The sequence below is a fragment of the Syngnathoides biaculeatus genome, chromosome 19 (genome assembly GCF_019802595.1).
Source record: "Syngnathoides biaculeatus isolate LvHL_M chromosome 19, ASM1980259v1, whole genome shotgun sequence".
Lineage (NCBI taxonomy): Eukaryota > Metazoa > Chordata > Actinopteri > Syngnathiformes > Syngnathidae > Syngnathoides > Syngnathoides biaculeatus.
The window spans coordinates 2,878,540-2,900,347 of NC_084658.1; the positions used below are offsets into that span (position 1 = coordinate 2,878,540).

General features: G+C 39.8%; 1 protein-coding gene across 1 annotated transcript in view; it reads right to left on the reverse strand.

Annotated features, from left to right (window-relative positions):
• Nucleotides 1-21,808, reverse strand: part of ofcc1 (orofacial cleft 1 candidate 1) — a 131,751-nt gene that overhangs the window by 56,234 nt on the left and 53,709 nt on the right. Inside the window, exons 9-11 of the mRNA XM_061805561.1 lie at nt 18,923-19,180; nt 8,118-8,370; nt 2,811-2,974 (exon numbers count right to left, since the gene is read on the reverse strand). Of these exons, the coding sequence (XP_061661545.1) occupies nt 2,811-2,974; nt 8,118-8,370; nt 18,923-19,180 (675 nt within the window). The remainder of the gene's footprint in view (nt 1-2,810; nt 2,975-8,117; nt 8,371-18,922; nt 19,181-21,808) is intronic.

A 21,808-nucleotide genomic window follows, 5' to 3' on the forward strand; every position in this document is an offset into this window, starting at 1 on the left:
TTTTGTACAGTCTAAAGGTAAATCCACACTACATCATTTTGTAACATTCGGGGTAGCACTGTGGTGTACTGAAAGATATGGAGCATAATTAAGAGCAAGAAGAAGTGACAGGGAAGATCCCCAACTAATGCTGTAGTCCTTAATAGTAATAGTTGTTGTTTCTACAGAGTGATTATATGCTTTTGATCATTGTATTGTGTGCTTTCATTCTTATTTGGAGAGCTATGTGAGCAAGAGTTGTCTTTTCAATTTTTCTAAGTGATCGTCAACAATAATCTTCCAATTGACTCTTAGACTCTAAGAAAGTGAGTACAGGTCCCAAGAAATACTTTGAAACAGTGTATTTAGGTAAATATGTGTTAAAATAAGTTTATTGGAAATATACTGTCAACCCTTGGCCTCACATTCTGAGGACAGGGATTCAAATCCCAGCCCTGCCTCTGTGGAGTTTGCATGTCCTCTCTATTCCTGTGTGGGTTTTCTTCGGGTACTCGGGTTTCCTCCCATATCCCAAAATATGCATTAATTGGAGACTCTAAATTGTCCCAAGGTGTGATTGTGAGTGCTGCTGTTGTCTGTGTCCATGTACCTTGCCCCAGCCCGATGAGAGCCGGAATAGGTTACAGCACTCTTGCGACCCTTGTGAGGATAAGCGGCTCAAAAATGCATGGATGGCTGCATGTTTAATTCATATGGGAGGCGTAAAACTATAGAAAATGTATTTGGCTTCTTGTGGCTTTTCACCTAAACAAATAAATGTGGTTTCTCTGTATGTCATGGAATGTTTCAGAAAACTAGATCAGCAATTTCCAACCATTGATGAAATGCAGGAGACTGCATCATATTTAATAGTTATATTATCATAAATATCAATAATCACGATCTTCTGCTCATGAAATTTGGTGTTAAAACTATATCCTGTTTGAGTAAAAATAAGGCTGTCAATATAAAGATGTTGCTTGTTGTAATTTTTGACTAGTTTTCTGGAAACTGACTGACATGTACTTTACCCTCAACCTAAGAAGGTCCAAATCATGTATTTCCTAATTCCAAGACATACAATAGAATGTTGTGACAGTCTGTACAAATGGTTTCAGTGCTCAATAACCTGTGTTTCTCTGTCCCTCCGAATGCCCGCATGCCAAAAATGTGTTCTTTGGGCAATGTAGTCTTGTTGAACGCCGGAAATGTAAAGCTGCCCATCATACCACAATAACTTGCCACTCCCAACATCCCTGTTTACCACTAAGGGATTATCCTTATTAAAAACATGGCTACTTAAGTACACCACATCCATCTTTTAAGGTCTTGAAGCAGTGAAATTCATCTTTCAAAAAGAAAAAACTTTAATTTTGTTTTATATTATACTTATAAAGTATGATGCAAAATTTGTTTTTCTATTAAAGAAGCTTCTGACAAACACAATGATTTTGCACGGGTGACCTCAATCTGTAAAACGTGTGCAACACACAGACGCTGTCAGATGAGGCTTCGTCATATAGAAGACGCAGTATATCTGGTCCATTTCAATATGCATGAAGGCTTCAGTGATACCAGCCATGCAAAGCATTCAGCCTAATAGGATCATCTAAGAGGGTTATATGTTCACGCTATATCAAAACACATTTGAACTTTTGGATTAGAAATGCTTTCAATGTTCCAACTGATACCACGGTACGGTGGGTATGAAAAGGCAGCTGTGTGATGCATATGTGTGTATATCTGTCTTTCTGTTTATGTAAACTCAGTGTGCTGATGTGTGAGGTCCACGCAAACCTGCATAATTCCATTCTACTGTGAAATCAAAAAGCATAAGATCAACATTGGTTCCATTTTCCATATTTTTTTCCTGGGTGAAAGAGTTAGGACCAGCACACAATGTTGCGGAGGTGAAAGAGAGAGTTATTTCTGAATTCATGTTTAAATATAGTCTGCTGGTGAGAGCCAAGCCAGAGTGCTGCAAGGAAGGTATTCCTCTTCATTGTCAGATTCCCCTTACATATTGCTTCAGTTTAGAAATAGCCATGACTTTCATTGTTCTCACTACTTGACGTTTCGCGACCGCTGGTGAAATGAAAAATGTGTCAATTTTCCAAGCTGCTTATCCTTACATAGGTAGCAGGAGTGCTGGAGCCTATCCCAGCTAACAACATCAGTGACTTGGAAGTCTAGAATGGAGCTCAAAAATAGAATTCACAAACAGCAATTTGTTTCTGATGATTCAGGTTCAGATTCAGCATAGCGTAAGCAAAATTTCTGAGACTAAGACAGATTTACAGTACAAAGAACAGAGTTGCACAAAGAAAAAAAATTACTCAGGGTGAGTTAGTAGCATTAACAACTGCTCTAAAAGAGAACAGATCCCATTTACAAAATACATGAAGTACATTTTGTTGGGTTTGCATGTTCTCCCCATTCCTGCATGGGTTTTCGCCAGGCTCTCCAGTTTCCTACCACATCCCGAAAACATGCATTCATTAGAGACTCTAAATTGCCCTTAAGTGTGACAGTGAGTGCAAATGGTTGTTTGTTTCTATCTGCCCTGTCATTGGCTGGCAACCAATTCAGGGTGTACCCCGCTACCTGCCCAAAGATCGCCGGGATAGGCGCAAGCACTCCCGCTACCATTCTGTGGATAAGCGGCTCAGATCATTTTTGGATGAATGAATGGATGGATGGATACACATTTTGTTGGAATGCAGCGATTTGAAGAAAGAAATGTGAAAGTGGTTGAAATGGTACCTCGTTTTTTCTATTAAGCTTCAATTTACATAACCACAAGCATCTTAATTCAGTCCTGCGAGTCTTACCTAAGCAAGTAAATGCCAAGGATGGTAATGGACAGAAGAAAGATGACTGCGTAAAGGAAGACAGTGATGGCCACCCCAGCTGCGCCAGATTGGTCGATTCTGTGGAAGTGCCAGAAAAGTTTGGCAGCATCCCCCACTGGTCTGTCTGGGCTGTAGGATAGATGCTGTGATGATAAACACATGTACTGCATTTAGACACAATAACAGCCAATGCTAAGCAGAATCTATGAGACCCAGTCCTAGATCTATACATAAAATGAAAGGTTTAGTATTTCTGTTAAATTTTGTTTCTAAAAATGTTGTCCTTTTCGTATGGGAAAAATGACCTGTCATTGAGGCTCTCAACACAGAAAAATCTGAAAACAAGCCTAATCTCATATGGCCACAGTCTAGCACCAAACTCACTCCGCCAAGTGACAATTTTCATAATTTGTGAGTCGAAACAATGTTCCTGACCTCAACCAAACTAAACACTGTCAGGTCTGGTGTGACCACAACATCCATATACAGTGCCTTGAGAAAATATTCAACCCCCTTCAACTTTTCAACCTTTCCCCATATTTCAGGCTTCAAACATAAAGATACAAAATAACATGTTTTTTGTCAAGGATCAACAACAAGTGAGACAGAATCATGAAGTGGAACAAAATTTATTGGATATTTTAAACTTTTATTTAACAAATAAAAACCTGAAAAGTGGGGCGTGCAATATTATTTTGGCCCCTTGCATTAATACTTTGTAGTGCCGTCTTTTGCTGCAATTACAGCTGCAAGTCACTTGTATGTCTCTATCAGTTTTGGACATCGAGAGACTGAAATTCTTGCCCATATTCTTCCCTGCAAAACAGCTCGAGCTCAGCGAGGTTGGATGGAGAGCGTTTGTGAACAGCAGTCTTCAGCTCTGTCAACAGATTCTCAATTTGATTCAGGTCTGGACTTTTCCTTGGCCATTCTAACACCTGGATACATTTATTTGTGAACCATTCCATTGTAGAATTGGCTTTATGTTTTGGATCATTGTCCTGCTGGCAAATAAAGCTCTGTCCCGATCTCAGGTCTTTTGCAGACTCCAACAGGTTTTCTTCCAGAATGGTCCTGTATAAGGCTCCATTCATCTTCCCATCAATTTTAACCGTCTTTCCTGTTCATGCTGAAGAAAAGCAGGCCCAAACCATGAGACTGCCACCACCATGTTTGACAGTGGGGATGGTGTGTTCAGGGTGATGAGCTGTGTTGCTTTTACGCCAAACATATCGTTTTGTATTGTGGCCAAAAAGTAAGATTTTGGTTTCATCTGACAAGAGCACCTTCTTCCACATTTGGTGTTTCTCCCAGGTGGTTTGTGGCAAACTTTAAATGACATTTTTATTGATATCTTTGAGAAATGGCTTTCTTCTTGCCACTCTTCCATAAAGGCCAGATTTGTGCAGTTTACGACTGATTGTTGTCCTATGGACAGACTCTCCCAGTTTAGCTGTAGATCTCTACAGCTCATCCAGAGTGATCATGGGTATCTTGGCTCCATCTCTGATCAGTCTTCACCTGGTTTGAGGTGAAGGTTTAGAGGGACGGGTCTTGGTAGATTTGCAGTGGTCTGATACTCCTTCCATTTCAATATGATTGCTTGCACAGTGCTCCCTGAGATGTTAAAAGCTTGGGAAATCTTTTTGTATCCAAATCCAGCTGTGTTCCTTGGTCTTCATAATACTCTCTGCACTTTAAACAGAACCCTGAGACTATGACAGAGCAGGTGCATTTATACAGATACTTGATTACACACAGGTGGATTCTATTTATCATCATCAGTCAACATTGGATTATTGAGAGATCCTCACTGAACCTCTGGAGTGAGTTTGCTGCACTGAACATAAAGGGGCCGAATAATATTGGATGCAGCACTTTTCTTGACAAAAAAACAATTTTATATCTTTATGTTTGAAGCCTGAAATGTGGCAAAAGGTTGAAAAGTTCAAGGGGGCTGAATACTTTCACAAGGCACTGTATGTTGACATGCAACGAGTGGAATGCTATTGAATAGCGCCATGTCACCAGTTTGGGGAGAATTATGTATTGTTCTTTCAAATGCTACTGTGGCTCTTGAGTGTTAGTGAAGTAAAAAAAAAAAAAGTTTCAAATGACTTATCTTATTCAATTGGGCAGGTGACTAAGGGCTGGTACATACATAAGGATTTTTCAAATATATAAAAGATTGTTTATCTGTGGCAGTCCACATATGAAGATTAAAAAAAATCTGGAATTTATCAGGTGAGGTTGTTTTGTGTGTGGTGCACTCATATAATCTCAAAACAGAACACCACACAGATAAAGATTCCATTCTATCACCGATTTAGAAATAGGTCCTCTGAGGCAGCTATCTTTCATGATCACATCTGGTCCTTCAAAAAAGAAGACGAGCAGACACTTCTGAATTTGTGCCGATGTTTTCTGACTGTTTCCAAAAGGTCCGGAGTGTTGAGTGTTGGAGAGTGGTTATGTCATCAATAAAAGGGTTAGGGTTTTTTTATTTGTTGCATTATTTGCTAGTTATTTGCTAGTTATGCTTTTCTGTTTGCTGTGGTGTGATAATTTTAATTTCGATGTGACACAGTGAGTGTACATCGTCAGTACAAAACCATTGTGTGGGTCAACGTAAGATACTTGTGCTTATAGATGTGAAATGCAATTGTTCCTCACTGCCTCATGAACACCGTCATATGGTATCTCACATACACGCTAAAACACGTGCTGGCATGTGTGCTAACAGTGTAACCAGTGTGTTCAAGTGTACGTCGTTGGACAAGTCAAACAACAATCGTGCACATAAGGTGTGCTGTCCATTTTTAAGGATATTCAAGCCTTTCAAGTGCATCCGATTTATTGCAAAAATATTGTACATATCATACATACGTACAATAATACTGCATCCATTTTTCAGGAACTTTTGTTATTCGCAGGGTTACATTCATTACACCCCCGTAATTAGCGGGGGAACACTGTACTTCTAGCTCTCTGGGGAACCCACTTTTATGCAAAAAAGACATAAGATAGGACATGTTTGCTTTTATTCACAGCCGTTTCCTTGTTGACCAGTCAGGTTGCTTTAATGATTGATTGCATACCACTTCATGTCACAATTCACAACGTCCTGATTCAGGGAGCAGTTCCCCACACATAATATTTTGGGCCGTATATGTCAAATGTTAAATTTTTAACATTGTGGGCCCCAACTTGTTTCCAAACCTATTTGTGGGACAAATCCACTTATAACACATTTCAAATCAAAGAATAATCATATAGGATCATCTAATAATGCATTAGATAGTCGGTCAATTCAAATCATTGGTCGGGAAGGGGGTAAATTTGTGAAACAAACGGTCCAATTTTCTTTATACAGTAAGTGTACCTTGGTAACATTCTTAGTCCAGACATGACGCGATACAGTGAGGAAAGTGAGTATTTGAACACCCTGTTATATTGCAAGTTCTCCCACTTAGAAATCATGGAGGGGTCTTAAATTTTCATCGTAGGTGCATGTCCAATGTGAGAGAGATAATCCAAAAAGAAAAATCCAGATATCACAATGTATTATATAAATTATGTATGATTTATTTGTGTGATACAGCTGCAAATAAGTATTTGAACACCTGAAAAAAATATGTTAATATTTGGTACACTAGCCTCTGTAATTACAGATGTCAAATATTACCTGTAGTTGTTCACCAGGTTTGCACACACTGCAGGAGGGATTTTGGCCCTCCCCTTCACACAGATCTTCTCTAGATCAGACAGGTTTCTGGTCTGTGACTGAGAAACATGGAGTTACAACTCCCTCCAAATATTTTCTATTGGATTTAGGTCTGGAGACTGGCTAGGTCACGACAGAACCTTGATATGCTTCTTACGGAGCCACTCCTTGGTTTTCCTGGCTGTCTTCGGGTCATTGTCATGTTGAAAGACCCAGCCACGACAAAATCTTCAATGCTCTGACTGAGGGAAAGAGGTTGTTCCCCAAAATCTCACAATGGCCGCAGTTATCCTCTCCTTAATACAATGAAGTCATCCTGTCCCATGTGCAGAAAAACACCCCCAAAGCACGATGCTCCCACCCCCATGCTTCACCGTAGGGATGGTGTTCTTGGGATGGAACTCATCATTCGTCTTCCTCCAAACAAGGTGCGTGGAATTATGACCAAAACGTTCCATTTTGGTCTCATCTGACCACAAAACTTTCTCCTATGACTCCTCTGTATCATCCAAATGGTCATTGGCAAACTTAATCCGCGCCTTGACATGTGCTGGTTTAAGCAGGGGAACCTTCCGTCCTACGCATGAGTTGAAACCATGACATCTTAGTGTATTACCAACAGTCACCTTGGAAACGGTGGTCCCAGCTCTTTTCAGGTCATCGACCAAGTCCTGTCATGTAGTCCTAGGTTGATTTCTGACTTTTCTAAGGATCAATGAGACCCCACGAGGTGATATCTTGCATGGGGCTCCACTCCCATTGAGATTTAACGTCAATGTTTAGCTTCTTCCATTTTGCAATGATTCCTCCAACAGTGGACCTTTTCTCACCAAGCTGCTTGGCAATTTCTCTGTAGCCTTTTCCAACCATGTGGAGTTGTAGAATTTTGTCTCTGGTGTCTTTGGACAGCTCTTTGGTCTTGGTCATGTTACAAGTTTGAGTCTTACTGATTGTATGGGGTGGACAGGTGTCTTTATGCAGCTAAAGACATCACACAGGTGCATCTGATTCAGGATAATACATGGAGTAAGAGGGACTTTTAAAGGCGGACTAACAGGTCTTTGAGGGTAGGACTCTAGCCAATGGACAGGTGTTCAAATATTTATTTGCAGCTGTATCACAAATAAATAATTAAAAAAATTATACATTGTGATTTCTGGATTTTTCTTTTTAGATTATCTCCCTCACAGTGGTCATGCACCAACAAAGAAAATTTCAAACCCCTCCATGAGTTGTAAGTGGGACAACCTGCAATATAGCAGGGTGTTCAAATACTTATTTTCTTCACTGTAAGGGTGATTGGCCAAATGAATATTATCAACTGTACACAAACTAAATTGTGTATATATGTCTTAAACTTGGCATACAGCAAATTTATAATGATTAGAATCACAAAACATCCCTCCCTATGATAAAAAAGACACACACAGAGCTAACATCCACTTTTTTTTCTCATCCCCTACTCCCATACTTTTTTTCTATAATCTAAAGTCACTTTGCCAAGACAAAGTGAACTCCTATTTAAAGTGCACAAGTGTCCAAGTTATTTTTAAGCGACTTACCCCAAGGACAGCATCCACTGCAAGGACTGCCAGGGGGTGCAGGACTGTCCACACTCCCTGAGCCATGATAAACTTTGACGTGAAGGAAGGGAGTGAGCCAAATATCTGTTGACAGCCCCATCTGATCAGAACCAGCAGGAACATTACTGCATTCAAGGTCAGGGGACCCACCACCACCATGGCCAGCTCCTCGCGGGTGTGCAGCAGAGAACTCTGGTACACGAGGTCCACAGTGTGCGCATGGAATCGAAATCTGGTGGGGGGATATTATGTGCATTTGTCAATATGCATATAGAAGATTTGTGCTTATGTTGTACCACTTTGGGGCAATTGTTTAAAGCCATTCAGACAACATATAATGTGTGAATGCAATCATTTTGAATTAATTTGATGACCTCATCATTAAAATTGTCTGCTCTACTGCTTTTTAGTACTTTGCAGTTTTTTTTACAAATTCAGCTAGCATTGGCACTAGAAAATAAAGACAAGACGAGATAAGGAAAAAAAAATTCATACTTCAAAACAAGATGATTTTAACCTGCAAGCGTTTAAAAGATCAACTGCCCATTTACAGCAAGCCTCATGAGCTCCTTAATCTTCCCATCAGTCAAGAGAAGGAAAAGCAGTGGTAACAGAGAACATGTCTGGTTTACGCTCATTAAGTCCCCTCTGATTCTGCCTATTCCAAATTCTCCTCATTAATCTCAAAGGAGAGGTCCATTGGAGTTTCATATTAAGCAAAACTCCAAAAATACTGTACCACAGCAGATTCTACCTTTGTTACAGTAATAATCATTAGACATTCTATTTCAAGATTAAAATTATGATCTTTGTGTTGCATGGAGTCACATTAGCAACAATTTCATGAAGTTAATTACGAAGTCCTAAAATGTTAGAAAATATCTCTTAGAATAAAGGAATTAAGTGCTACACAACTGATGTGTGGTTGTACTTTACCCCCAAGTAAATACAGTCCATAGTCTCCAATTGCTAATTTTGTATAGAAGATAGGTGACATGAATTTAGCTTTGTTCTGTGAACTTTGGAAGTCTTTTTCAGATTATTCAAATAGTATACTAAAATAATAGTGTAATAGTATACTATTTGGAAGCAAAGTAAACAACTGGTTAGTACATCTGCCTCACAGTTCAAAGGACCGGGGGTTCAAATCACACCCCTGCCTGTGTGGAGTTTTTATACTCTGCGCGTGTCTGCATCGGTTTTCTCAAAGCTCTTTGATTTCCTCCCACATCCCATGCACTGATTGAAGACTCTAAATTGCCTTTAGGTGTGATTCTGTGAGCGAATGTTTTTTTTGGTTCCATGTGCCCTGCGATTGGCTGGCGAGCAGTTCAGGGTGTACCCTGCAACCTGCCAAGAGATAGCTGGGATAGGCTCCAGTACTCTGGCTCAGCTAATGAATGGTGTGTGATGAAATCATTGCATTTCCCCAAAGAAGGTTTGTTAATATTGAGAAAGAGATGTGTTAAACTGTATTGCAAACAAATAATCTGCATGTATCCTATGTGAATGTGTATATGTGTAATACGTGTGTACATGCATGCATTCCTGTGTGTTTCACAAGAATTTAGTAGGATTTCATACAAAACATGATGAAAATAAGGTAATATGCAAATTAAGTTATTATTTATATAATATTCATTCATAAATGTTTTTTATTGTTCTGTTATGTACAATTGTTCACTGATTCATACGCTGTACAATTCTAATCAAATATTGACCTTTTTTTTTAGCAAAATACAATCACCGTGTTTGTGGCTGACTCACGTGTCCTTGCCGACACAATGCCTGAGTTTTTATTTGAAGGTCAAGTGTCATGTGTAATGAAAAATACATATCACACTATTCACTTAAATGTCTATACGAAAAAACAAATCTGAGTGGAGGAGCGCGTCATCCATGCGCAAAGTTGTAGAAGTGTCATTCTACAACAGCCAAGTGGTCGCCATATTGACTGCATCCTCTGTCCGTGACGTCACCCGGACATTCGTCAATGAAAACACGTGCACCCGACTATTAGAGAGGAACATGCCCCTTCTGACATGGAAGCTCTTTTCGAAAAGGAGAACACCACACAACCGAGTAAAGTTACCGGAGCAATTTTACACTATTGTTTTGAGCCATATTCAGATGATATGCAATCACAGCCAAACCGCATCCCCATCCAATCCACTTCCGCGGCGGAGATGAGCCATCACGGCTCATCGCAGCCGACCAGTATGGCTTACGACGGAGCCGAGCCATGCTGGTTTAGAGGGTTGTTCACAGCCACCGCAGTACGCGATGAACAACACCGTTGAGCCGAGACGCTTTATTGTGTTGTTGTCGCACACGGCTGAGTGAGGCATTGTCGGCTGTGTTCTTCAGAGCCACCAGCGTCCGCAAGCCCGACGCACAGCCTTCAACGAAGCCGTGACCAGCGAACGCGCCGCCTCAGCCGGTGTGGCTCACTTTCGGCGCCAAGGTGGCTTATAATGGAGCCGAGCCGTGCTACTTTAGGGGGTTGTTCATAGCCGCCACAGTACGCGATGATCAACACTGTCAATGTTTGTATCATTTGATTTATAATGACTCTCGTACATTTGTCCGACTCGAGTAGGGGTGGCCAACCCCTGGCTTTCGAGCCGCATGTGACTCTTTGCCTTCTTTCGTGCGTTGTTTGTTCATGTGTATGCGCACGTGTGTGCGGGGGTGCTCTGCTTGAGTTCATTACGGTAGTTTTGAAAGAGCATTGCTTCCATTTATAGGAGGGTGAGACGGAAAAAAAGTGTGACTGGGGAAGACTGGCTTTATTGTTCCTGCCACCCAGCTCAGTTGTCCAACTAGAGAAGGAAGCGTTAACCCCAAGCAGGACGACCTTGGCCCTGGATAAGACGTCTCCCTTGCGTCTCTGACCACAATCACGAGAGCAGCAGGAAAGTTTACCACTCTATTTTAGCAAAACTGGTCGAAAATACCTCAAAGTTTCCCAATCAGATGGAGATATTTGGAGAAAATAATTTGTCAATTTCGCTCTCAAAATTTCAGGGAAAAATGCTGAACGAAAATATGTGGATGAAAACAGGATGGTTTTACCAGAGGGTGGTAGCTTGTATTTCTTGTTGAGCGCAACAGCCAGCCACTCTGCCTTTAGCGTCAGATTTCTATTGCATTTATCAGCTTCAAATCTTCACTTCACCTCACTCTACACCAACATTGACATGGAAGTTCCAAAAGGGACTTCACATCAGAGTTACAAGTTAGTCACTTTGAAAAATCACATAAAATAAGGTGCAGTTAGTGAAAAAAAATGACAAAGCATCCAGAAATAAACGCTTGCATCATATCAAGCAGCTTGTAACATTGCAAGGGCTAAAAAGCCATACAATGAAGGGTAATTTATTTAATTTTTTTAATGCCTTGGTGATGTCGCTAAAATGTTTTGTCCTGAAAACAAAAATCTTAAACAAATGGTATCAGACCTTTAATTGTCCCGCCACACAGTTGAACAGAGAATATTGGACTTTATCACGGTTATTGATACACAGTTGCATTCATTTCTCCAATCGTAAGTATTTTAGATGAGAATTGTGACAAATAAGATAAGACTTAGTTGAACTGGTAATTTGTGTGCGTGAAAGAGCACACAATTTTATTTTATTTTTTAAATAACTGGTCTGTGGTCTTAGACCAGTTGACCACCCCTCTACTCAAGAAAGCACAATAAACACTTGGAGAGGTACATCAAGCTAAGAAGAAGCATGGTGAAGATTCAAATGACCAAGCAGCACCCAAACAGCTGAATCTGTGGGATACGCCTCGCGTGACAAAAAAAAGGTGAATAGGAACATCTGCACCTGCACTCACTGAGCATCATAGAAGACTGATTTTCAAAGTCCTAGAAAATACCTTTAACCCAATTCAATCTTAAAGGGTTGGAATATGATGAGCAGAATTGACAAAGCAACTATTGAGATGAAAAAACATCTCAACACAGCGATGCACAAAGTGGAGTTCATTGGGACAACCACTGATTGCTGAACAGCAAACAGAAAAAGGCTTTGTCGGTGTCACAGCCCACTGGAAAGAACCTCCAAATCTGAAGTGGCGCATTGCAAATTCCAGCTCTGAGGCTTTGTGAAACAAGGTAGACTTTGCATTTTGAGATGTTTCAACTCTTTTTATCTGTTTCAGATGTAAAGAAATATTCAAATATAACTACTTTTTTTTTATTGTTACAAGGTGGAACTCCCTCTTTTATGCAGTTGAGAGGATTGTACGGCTCTAGAGGCGGCCATTGCACCAGTCTGCAGCGAGCTAAAAACTCAGATGTAAGTTTCCTTTGCATTGCCACCTATCTATTGGGTTGGCTGGTGTGAGTAAACATGTAGGAAATAATTAACGTTTCACCTGAAAAGGCGATACATTTTGTGTTTCCTGCTGTTCTACTCTGAACATTTAAAAAATCTATTGTGTTAACATTTAGTGGCAGCAAGTATAACTAGGTACTGTAAAATGTGCTTCCGAAGAACACAACACTAACTGCCCGTCTTGAATAGTTTTTGGTGATGTGGTTATTTCATCATGTAAATATGTTTGACTACTTAAACACTAATGGTTTTGTGTGTTTGCCTATGTTTCTCAGGTTCAGTCCTGCTGAGATTGCATCTCTCACAGAATATGCAAAGACCCTGAGCCCAGTTGCAAAGGCCATTGATGTTCTTCAAGGAGAAGCAAATGTGCAGATGGGGTGGCTTGTACCCACAATCACACCAGTCAAGACCAAGCTTGGGAAAGTTCACATTGCCCCCAAGTATTGTAGGCCACTGTTGGATGCTCTTCATGCAGGGTTTGAGCATTGTTTCAGAGAGATGCTCACTGATCCAGTACTGATTGCTGCTGCCATTATTATTAATGTTGTACTTTAACCCTAAAACTGACTCTCCACATTTCTATATACAGTCAGAAAAAATGATCATAACTGACTGTTGCACATGTTAAATAATAATACCTCCATCCCATGTTCCCTTGTTTCCCCAGCATTCTTGATTCTCTGTCCCTTTCTCTTGTATATATCACTCCATAGGCCTTGACTACATTAAAGCTCACCTAAGGAGCTGAGTTGTGCAGCCAAAATACAATACACCGCTGCCTGCCTCAGCTGCCTGCGAGAGGCTTTTCAGCACAGCAGGGATGATTTTTAGACCCAAGAGGGCTGAGATACTCTCTGAGAATTTGAAAAACACGCTTCTCTCGAAGCTCAACCAAATGTTTTGTTAGATTTATCCTAACTTGCATAAGAAGGATGGAGTAATAGCTAAAAAAAGTTGTTACTGTTCAAAGCAACACAAGAACCCTGCCTTTGAGTGTGCATTTTTGCCTTTTAATTCTTATTTTATTTATTTAGCAGCAGTACAGTTGCTTGAGAAGCTTTTCTTCGCTTTGTATTTTTTTTCCATTTTGTAGCTCCTACTTTTGATTGTTGCCTGATGTGCAATTTAAAATATGGAATAAAGTTGACCGATGAGCATGATTTGTGAGACCACAGTTGAGGAGGCAAACCTATTGTAAAACTTAATCTTTAGATGCGTCAGGCATGGACACGTGTGTCAACCTTGGACACATCACACATCAAAAGCGAAATCTTTAACAGTATGAATTAGATTGCAGATAAATTATCTTTGGTTCAATAGCTTTTTTAGTACTTTATTTATTTATTATTTTATTAGTATCATGGAATAGAAATACTATTTACTTTTAAAAATTATTTTGAGTACTGAGCTTGTACTTTTTACTTTTACTTGAGGACATATTTGGATCAGTAATTTTTACTTTTACTTCAGTTGTTTCTTTATATCGGTATACTACGTCTACTTTTATACAACTACTAGTATACTACTTTTAATTCTTCAGTGAATTTGTTTGTTAACACAACTTGTATTAAATAAAAATAGAATACAATAAATTGCAAATCACATTCAACCTATACAGTGGTACCTCGACTTATAAACATCTCTAGTAACAAAAATTCAGGTTGTTAAACACCTAGTTACGAAGGAAATTCAGGATACGAAAGGAAAAAAAAGGTGCTGGATTCGCAGCTCCCAAATTCCATGGAATGTTAACATCCTGTATCTTGTGTGTTGCAATAGAGCTGCTCTCCCTTTAGCTATCGCAGGAGGATCCTCCTGGTATCCCATTGGCTAGGTGCGACGTCACTTTTTACCCATGATGAACATCCTGTATTTCAGTTTGTGTGGCGTGATCGAGCTGCTCTACCAATGGCTATCGCCGCAAAATTTTCCTGGCATCTCATTAGCCAGGAGAGACATCAATCTTTACATGATGCACATTTTGTATCTTGGTTTGTGTGGTGAGATAGACACTCAACTGTCACCAAATAACGCAAGCACACATTGGAAAAGTATAACCTTTCCAGTTTTTTGTTTGTTTTTTCAGAAGTTTATTCATCTTTATTCACCATTGGCCCCAAGAAACTTTAGTGGGATTAAGTGTTGTGCATGTGTACATTGGTATGTGTGTTTTGTTTTGGCTGTCAAAGTTTCCTTCTCCTCCATCCCCCATGATATCTTTTGCTTATCACTCATCCTTCTCTTAGCAAAGTTGGCCAACATCAAAGGTAAATTAACATAATTTTTATTATTCTTTACATTACGTACTTGAATCCTTATTTTTGACGGTGTGTGTGTGTGTGTGTGTGTGTGTGTGTGTGTGTGTGTGTGTGTGTGTGTGTGTGTGTGTGTGTGTGTGTGTGTGTGTGTGTGTGGGAGGGGCATCGGGTGGCTTGGAACCGTTTAGGCTACTCACATGTAAAATACGCTTCTACTTAGGAAAAAGCAGTTTATGAAACGATTTCTGAAACAGATTAATTTCGTAAGTAAATGTACCACTATTTAGTAGAATACAATACAAAGACAAGGCATTTAATTTTCAAACAGGTAAACAGGTAATAGTTGTTAGGAAATAATCATTAACTTTGAATTTTATGGCACCAATACATTCCAAAAAAGCTGGGACAGGTGGCAAAAAAGTGAGAAAGTTGAGGAATACTCATCAAACACCTGTTTGGAACATCCCACAGGTGAACAGGCTAATTGGGAACATGATTGGGTATAAAAGGAGATTTCCTGAATTGCTCAGTCATTCACAAGCAAAGATGGGGCAAGGTTTACCTCTGAACAAGTGTGGGAGAAAATAGTTTAAGGACAATGTTACTCAATGTACAACTGCAAAGTATTGAGAGATTTCATCATCTACAATCCATAATATCATAAAAAGGTTCAGAGAATTTGTCGAAACCCTGCATGTAAGCGGCAAACCCGAAAACCAACATTAATGTCCGTGACCTTTGATGCCTCATGTGCCACTGCACTGTGGATATCACCACATGGGCTCAGGAACACTTCAGAAAATGAATCCCATTAAATACAGCTAGGCTCTACATCCCTAAGTGTAACTTAAAACTCTACAAATCAAAAGCCATGACCAACACCACCCTGAACCTCTCCTGGCTTCTCTGAGTCTAAGTTCATCTCAAATGGATTGATGCAAAGTGGTAAAGTGTTCTGTGGTCTGGCGAGCCCAAATTTCAAATTGTTTTTTGAAATTGTGAATGTCATGTCCTCTGGGCTAAAGCAAAAGAACTATTGGACTGTTAATGACACAAAACGTTCAAAAGCCAGCATCTGTGATGGTATGGGGCTGTGTTAGTGCCAATGGAATGGGAAGGCACCAAAATGCTGTAATGTACATAAAGGTTTTTGAGAAACATATAATGCCATCCAGTCTTTTTCATGCACAATCCTGCTTATTTCAGCAAGATAATGCCAAACTACATTCTGTGTGTGTTACAAGAGCTTGGCTTCGTAGTAAAAGAGTGCAAGTAATAGACTGCACTGCCTGTACTCCATACCAGTCTCCCATTGAAATGGAATCATAATTTTGAACTATTAACTATGAATCAACTAACTATTGGACTGTTGAACACCTGAAGGTGTACATCAAGTAAGAATGGGAAGGAATTCGACACACAAGTCTTCAACAAATAGTGTTAATGTTGTTAAAAGAAAAGGTGATGTAACAGAGTGGTAAACATGACCCTGTCCCAGCTTTTTTGTCAGGTGTTCCAGCTATACATACAAAGCTAATGATTATTTGCTAAAAATTATTCTTCTTTTACTCTTGGCTTGTCCCTTTAGGAGTCACCAGAGCCTGACATCTTTTTCCATGTATCGTCCTCTCTAACACCAACTGCCCTCATGTCTTCACTCACAACATCCATCAACCTTCTTTTTGGTCTTCCTCTCGAACATTTGCCTGGCAGCTACATCACCAGCACCCTTCTACCAATATACTCACTCTCTCACCTCTGGACATGTCCAAAGTATCAAAGTAAGCTCTCTTGAACCTTGTCTCCAAAACATTTAACTTTGGCTCTCATACTCTCTTACTTCTAGAGAGAACCTCAACATCTTTATTGCTGCCCAAACTGCTCACTCCTACAGAGAAACTCTATATCTTCATTTCTGCCACCTCCAGTTCTGCTTCCTGTTTTCTCTTCAGTGCCATCATCTCTAATCTGTATATCATGGCAGGCCTCACTGCTGTTTTATAAAACAGTGCCCTTCATCAGAGCAGAGACTCTTCTGCCACATAACACACTTGGACCCATTTCTTCATTTCCTTACCACAGTCACCATTGCTCTGGATTGTTGACCCCAAGTATTTGAAATTATCCACCTTTGCTCTCTCTTCTACCGGTAGCCTCTATCTCCCCCCTCCACCCTTCTCATTCATGCACATATATTTTGTTTTACTTTGGCTAATCTTCATTCCTCTCTTTTCCAGTACATGCCTCCATCGTTCTTATTGATCCTCCAGTTTTTCTCTGCTTTCACTTCAGATTGAAATGTCATCTGCAAACATCATGGTGCAAGGAGATTCCAGTCTAACCTCATCTGTCAGCTAATCCATTACCAGAAGCAATTAGGAAGGGGCTCAAAGCTGATCCCTGATGCAGTCCCACTTCCCTCTAAAATTCTGTGGAAACAATGACGAATTCACTGAGAGCAAAGCCCAAAGATATGGGACATCTAAAAGGAAGCACACAACAACACCAGAAATAAATTGGGACTTCAAACATTAATAGTTGGTGATGGAGCTGTTGAAGATGTGAAACGTTTTGCAGTGAGAAGAACACCAAAGTACTGTTTAACTCATGACACAGTATCCCTCAAAAAATCATGGCGATCACTAATCAGCACCCACCTGTGGAGTCTGTCATTATACACACAGGGGTCCTGAATGTTCTCAAGCAGCAATCACAGGTACTAAAATGAGATTTCATTGATCTCCTAACAAAAGCGCAATGTTTGGAGGCTGAGGTTTTGATATGGGGACCTCACCCATGTGTACAATTGAGAGACGAACATTTTTCGAAGCTCTGTGAATTGAATAAGTGGTTAAGTAAGTGTGTACTGCATTATCCATGAGTTTCATTCACAATTTCTGCATTTTTTTGTTGGGATCCAGCCAATACCACGCCAAGATCTTGCTCCCATCCCCGTGCAGCTGAAACCACCGTCCACTAAGATGCGAAAGGTCCCTCCTCAACCCATGAAGAATCTTATCTGTAAATCTTACTATTTACCGGGACTTTTCCAGAATAACTCAGATCCCAATCGACATCAGGCATTTTTCATCCCTGTAAGTATAAGGGACAGAAAGTTCACAAAGAGATATGGCACCAAAAAAACAGTAGAATTAGTAACTTGGTATAAATTGTGAATTTATAGAACAATTGTCTGCAGTTATCTCTGCGGGACTAGCTATTTTTAATATTAAGTCACTAGGTAACGAATCTAAGCAGCAATAATTTCATTGATTAAATTACAATAATATTACACATTGATTAAAGAGATCATTACAACCTATGATCTGTATTTTTTTATCAAATGAAACATGGTTAACACAAAGTAGCTATAATCACATTTTAAATCAGGCAACACCATCAAATTTTGAACAAGTGTCAAACAGGGGAAAAGGGTGGTGGTATTGCTGTTCTTTTTAAATCATTATTTCAATGTAAAGTAATTACAGAAAACTCTCTTGAATATCTTTATTTATTTATTTATTTTGTTCAAGGTGACCCAAAGATGATTGTTTTAATCATTTATAGACTTCCAAGATACAATGGAAAATGTATGGAGGATTTTTTTAGAAGTGCTGTTATTTGTACTGAGTACAAGTATTTTGTCATAACGGGGGACTTTAACAGGTGTGCTGGCGCCTATCCCGGATGTCTTCAAGTGGCAGTGTACACCCTGAACTCATCACCAGCCAATCGCAGGGCACATCTAAACAAACAACCATTAAAACTCACATTCACACCCAAGGGCAACTAAGAGTCTTCAATCAACCTTCCAGTTGTGTTTTTGGGGTGTTGGATGAAACCGGAGTGCTTCGAAAAAACCAATGCAGACAAGGGGAGAACATGCATAATCCACACAGGCGGGGCCAGGATTTGAACCTCCAATCGTCAGAACAGTGAGGCAGACGTGGTAATCAGTCATCTGATTATTTCATTGTGTGTGAATGAATGCACAAAGTTGCAATATCTGCTCTTCAGTGACATTGATATATGACGGTTCAACAGGATAAGGAAGAATGTGCTACAAAAGCCGCTATACATTTCTGTTGTCAGCCTGTGCGTGCAAATCAGTGTAAGCCCCTCCGAATCTTACAGTCGTGTGTGTAGGTGTATGCATCAAAGGAACCAAACTCACTTGTTGACAGGAACTGCTATGGCCTGAAGGTAGAGCCACTGGCTGCAGTAATGCAGGTAGAGCCTCACAAACCACATCAAAGCCAGCAGCAACATAATGAGGACGAGCTGCAAAACAGAGTCCCGCCAGCTACCACGTTGTTGATGTTGTTGTTGGTTATGGTGTTGCCGCAGCAATATCAGGCCTAACTCAGATGGCAGCATGGAAAGGGCCAAGTGGACTGGGTTGGACAGTTGAGGAAAAACACCCTGTGGAGGTCTGTCAAAGAACAATAAAGAATAAAATGACCATATCCTGGATATGAACATAAATACATACATATGAATACAGTACATACATAACAAATGTTATACCCTAATTAGATCAAATAATTCCATAGGGGCAAAAAAGAAAAAAAAAATATTTGGTGTGATTATATATATATATTTACTTTTCCTGATTTAGCATCAGGTGGCACGGTGGCTCAGCTGGAAAGCATTGGCCTCACAGTTCTAAGGTCCCGGGTTCAATCCCTAACCCGCCTGTGTGGAGTTATGCATGTTCTCCCCATGCTTGTGTGAGTTTTCTCCTGCACTCTGGTTTCCTCCCACATCCCAAAAACCTGCAACATTAATTGGACACTCTAAATTTCCCCGAGGTGTGATTGTGAGTGCGGCTGTTTGTCTCTATGTGCCCTGCGATTGGCTGGCAACCAGTTCAGGGTGTACCCTGCCTTCCTGCCCGTTCACAGCTGAGACAAGCTCCAGGACTCCCGCGACCCTCGTGAGGATAAGCGGCTAAGAAAATGGATGGATGGATGGATGGATCAATCGATGGATTTAGCATCATGGAACCGTTTTTCCATTGTGGTCATTACCCCCGCCAAGTTCAAGTAAAATGTAATTCGGAATATTTTATTGCTCTTTGTTGGCAGCTCTGTATAAAAGTACAGAATCTCTGACTTTAATCATGTAATCTTTACTTGTCCAGGTAAGCAATCAAAAACAGATTGTCATTTGCAATGCTGACGTGTGAGCAGGCAGCAGAGTAAAACAATGCAAAACAAAAGCAAATGCAAGTGAAATAAATACAAACTACTGTATACAGTGTGATACACTATATTTACATAATACATGGTGAATAAGAGGTACAAAACAGGCTAAAAACAGGAATACCATTTTTTTTTCCAGTCATCCAAGTTGCTTAGGGTAGCAAAATGGAAAGATGAACCAAAAGCAGTAAGGTGATTGGAAATGATAATCAAACTGCTCAAAAGTGTGAGTGGTAGTATGCAGGGTGAGCTAAGTTAGAGGTGTTCAGGAGCGTTATTGAAAATGATCTCTATAGTAATCTGCCTAATCTAAGAATGGGAGGACAGACATTTTAACAAGAAGCAATTTTGCATAATCTGAACATTTTAATGTGGATTTATTCCAGTATAGGAAGCCTAATTGAATTTTAACTTTCAAGGAAAGAGTGTTGATCTATGTTTCAAATGTAAGTCATCTAGCAATATGGAATAACTGATTTGAAACAAGTAATGCTGAATTGAACAGCAAAACCATCCAGAGACAGAAAATTGTTGGGCTGCTCGGTTTGTGGGGAGTTTCTGTTAAAGATCATTTTATTTAGCATTTTGAAAGTTGGTAAAGCCCATCTGGAGCATAGAGAGGTCAGTGTAGAGGGAGGAAGTAATGATGAAATTACATGTATGATGTCTTATTTTATTAAATACAGTTGTACAGCATCATCACATGATTGTCCACACAAAACAATGGTGGAAAATTTAATCCAAAAGAGCTGTTTACAGCTATTCAGTAACAAAGTGACATTTATTAAGGTGGTACATACATTTTACATACTGAAAATAATTTTACAATGGCATGGAAAACAACCTTGCTGAATATGTAATACGTTCTATGAAAATCCTCAATATTTTTCTCACTCAAAGTACAAAAATGCTCTACTGACATAGTAGAACACACTCGTAGAAAAGTGAAATCATTTCACATACAATACTGAACCACAGTCATCATTGACAGAATCATAATTCTTTCATATACCATTCTGAAAAGCTCTCAGAAACACTATCTACATCTGCATTAGCGCAGATATTATATTCACACCGCACGACGATTTTCCTTTGTTTTTTATTTGATTGTTTTAGGTTTTCCTAGAATCGTTTTTCATACTAACATTGACTGTAATCGTGACATTTATGACATGACATGACAATCATGACACATACTGCAGTAGTGTACGTTAGCGACTACACCACGTAGTGACTAGCATGCAAATTCAGGTTATGTCCCACCCATTGAAAGAGACCCCACCTTACACTGTAGCCCTATTCATAAAGGATATTAATAGTGATTTTGGTATTTATTGTGACATCATTAGATACAGCATGAGGAAAATGACACAGAGCTGGAGAAGTATTATGAGCAGAAAAGCTAATACACTGACGCGTTCTGGTTTGTGTGACATATGCATGCACATCCAGACAGCCGTCATGTAAACAAACCAATATGACAATTTATATTCAATTTCAGTTTAAGACGGTCTTGTGTAAACCATCGCTAAAATTATCTAACACCATATTTGTAAACAACTGTACTGCCACACAAGTATATAGCAATCCCTCCCAGCAGTGTTCAGCTTCCCTCGGCACCTCAGCCTCCTCTATGCTGCCCTTTGTTGATCTGCTCTACTATTCCCTTTCATATGGAGGGCACAGATGGAGCAGGCAAAGACACAAACTTGCAATATGTCAGACCAGGCAAGTGCATTTTTGTTACATGAGAAACTTTAATTTAGGCATGGCACATACAGTATATCTTCATACATGAGCATAATGTGTATGCACCGTACACTTTACAGGTAAACAAAATGAGCAATGGTTGACCC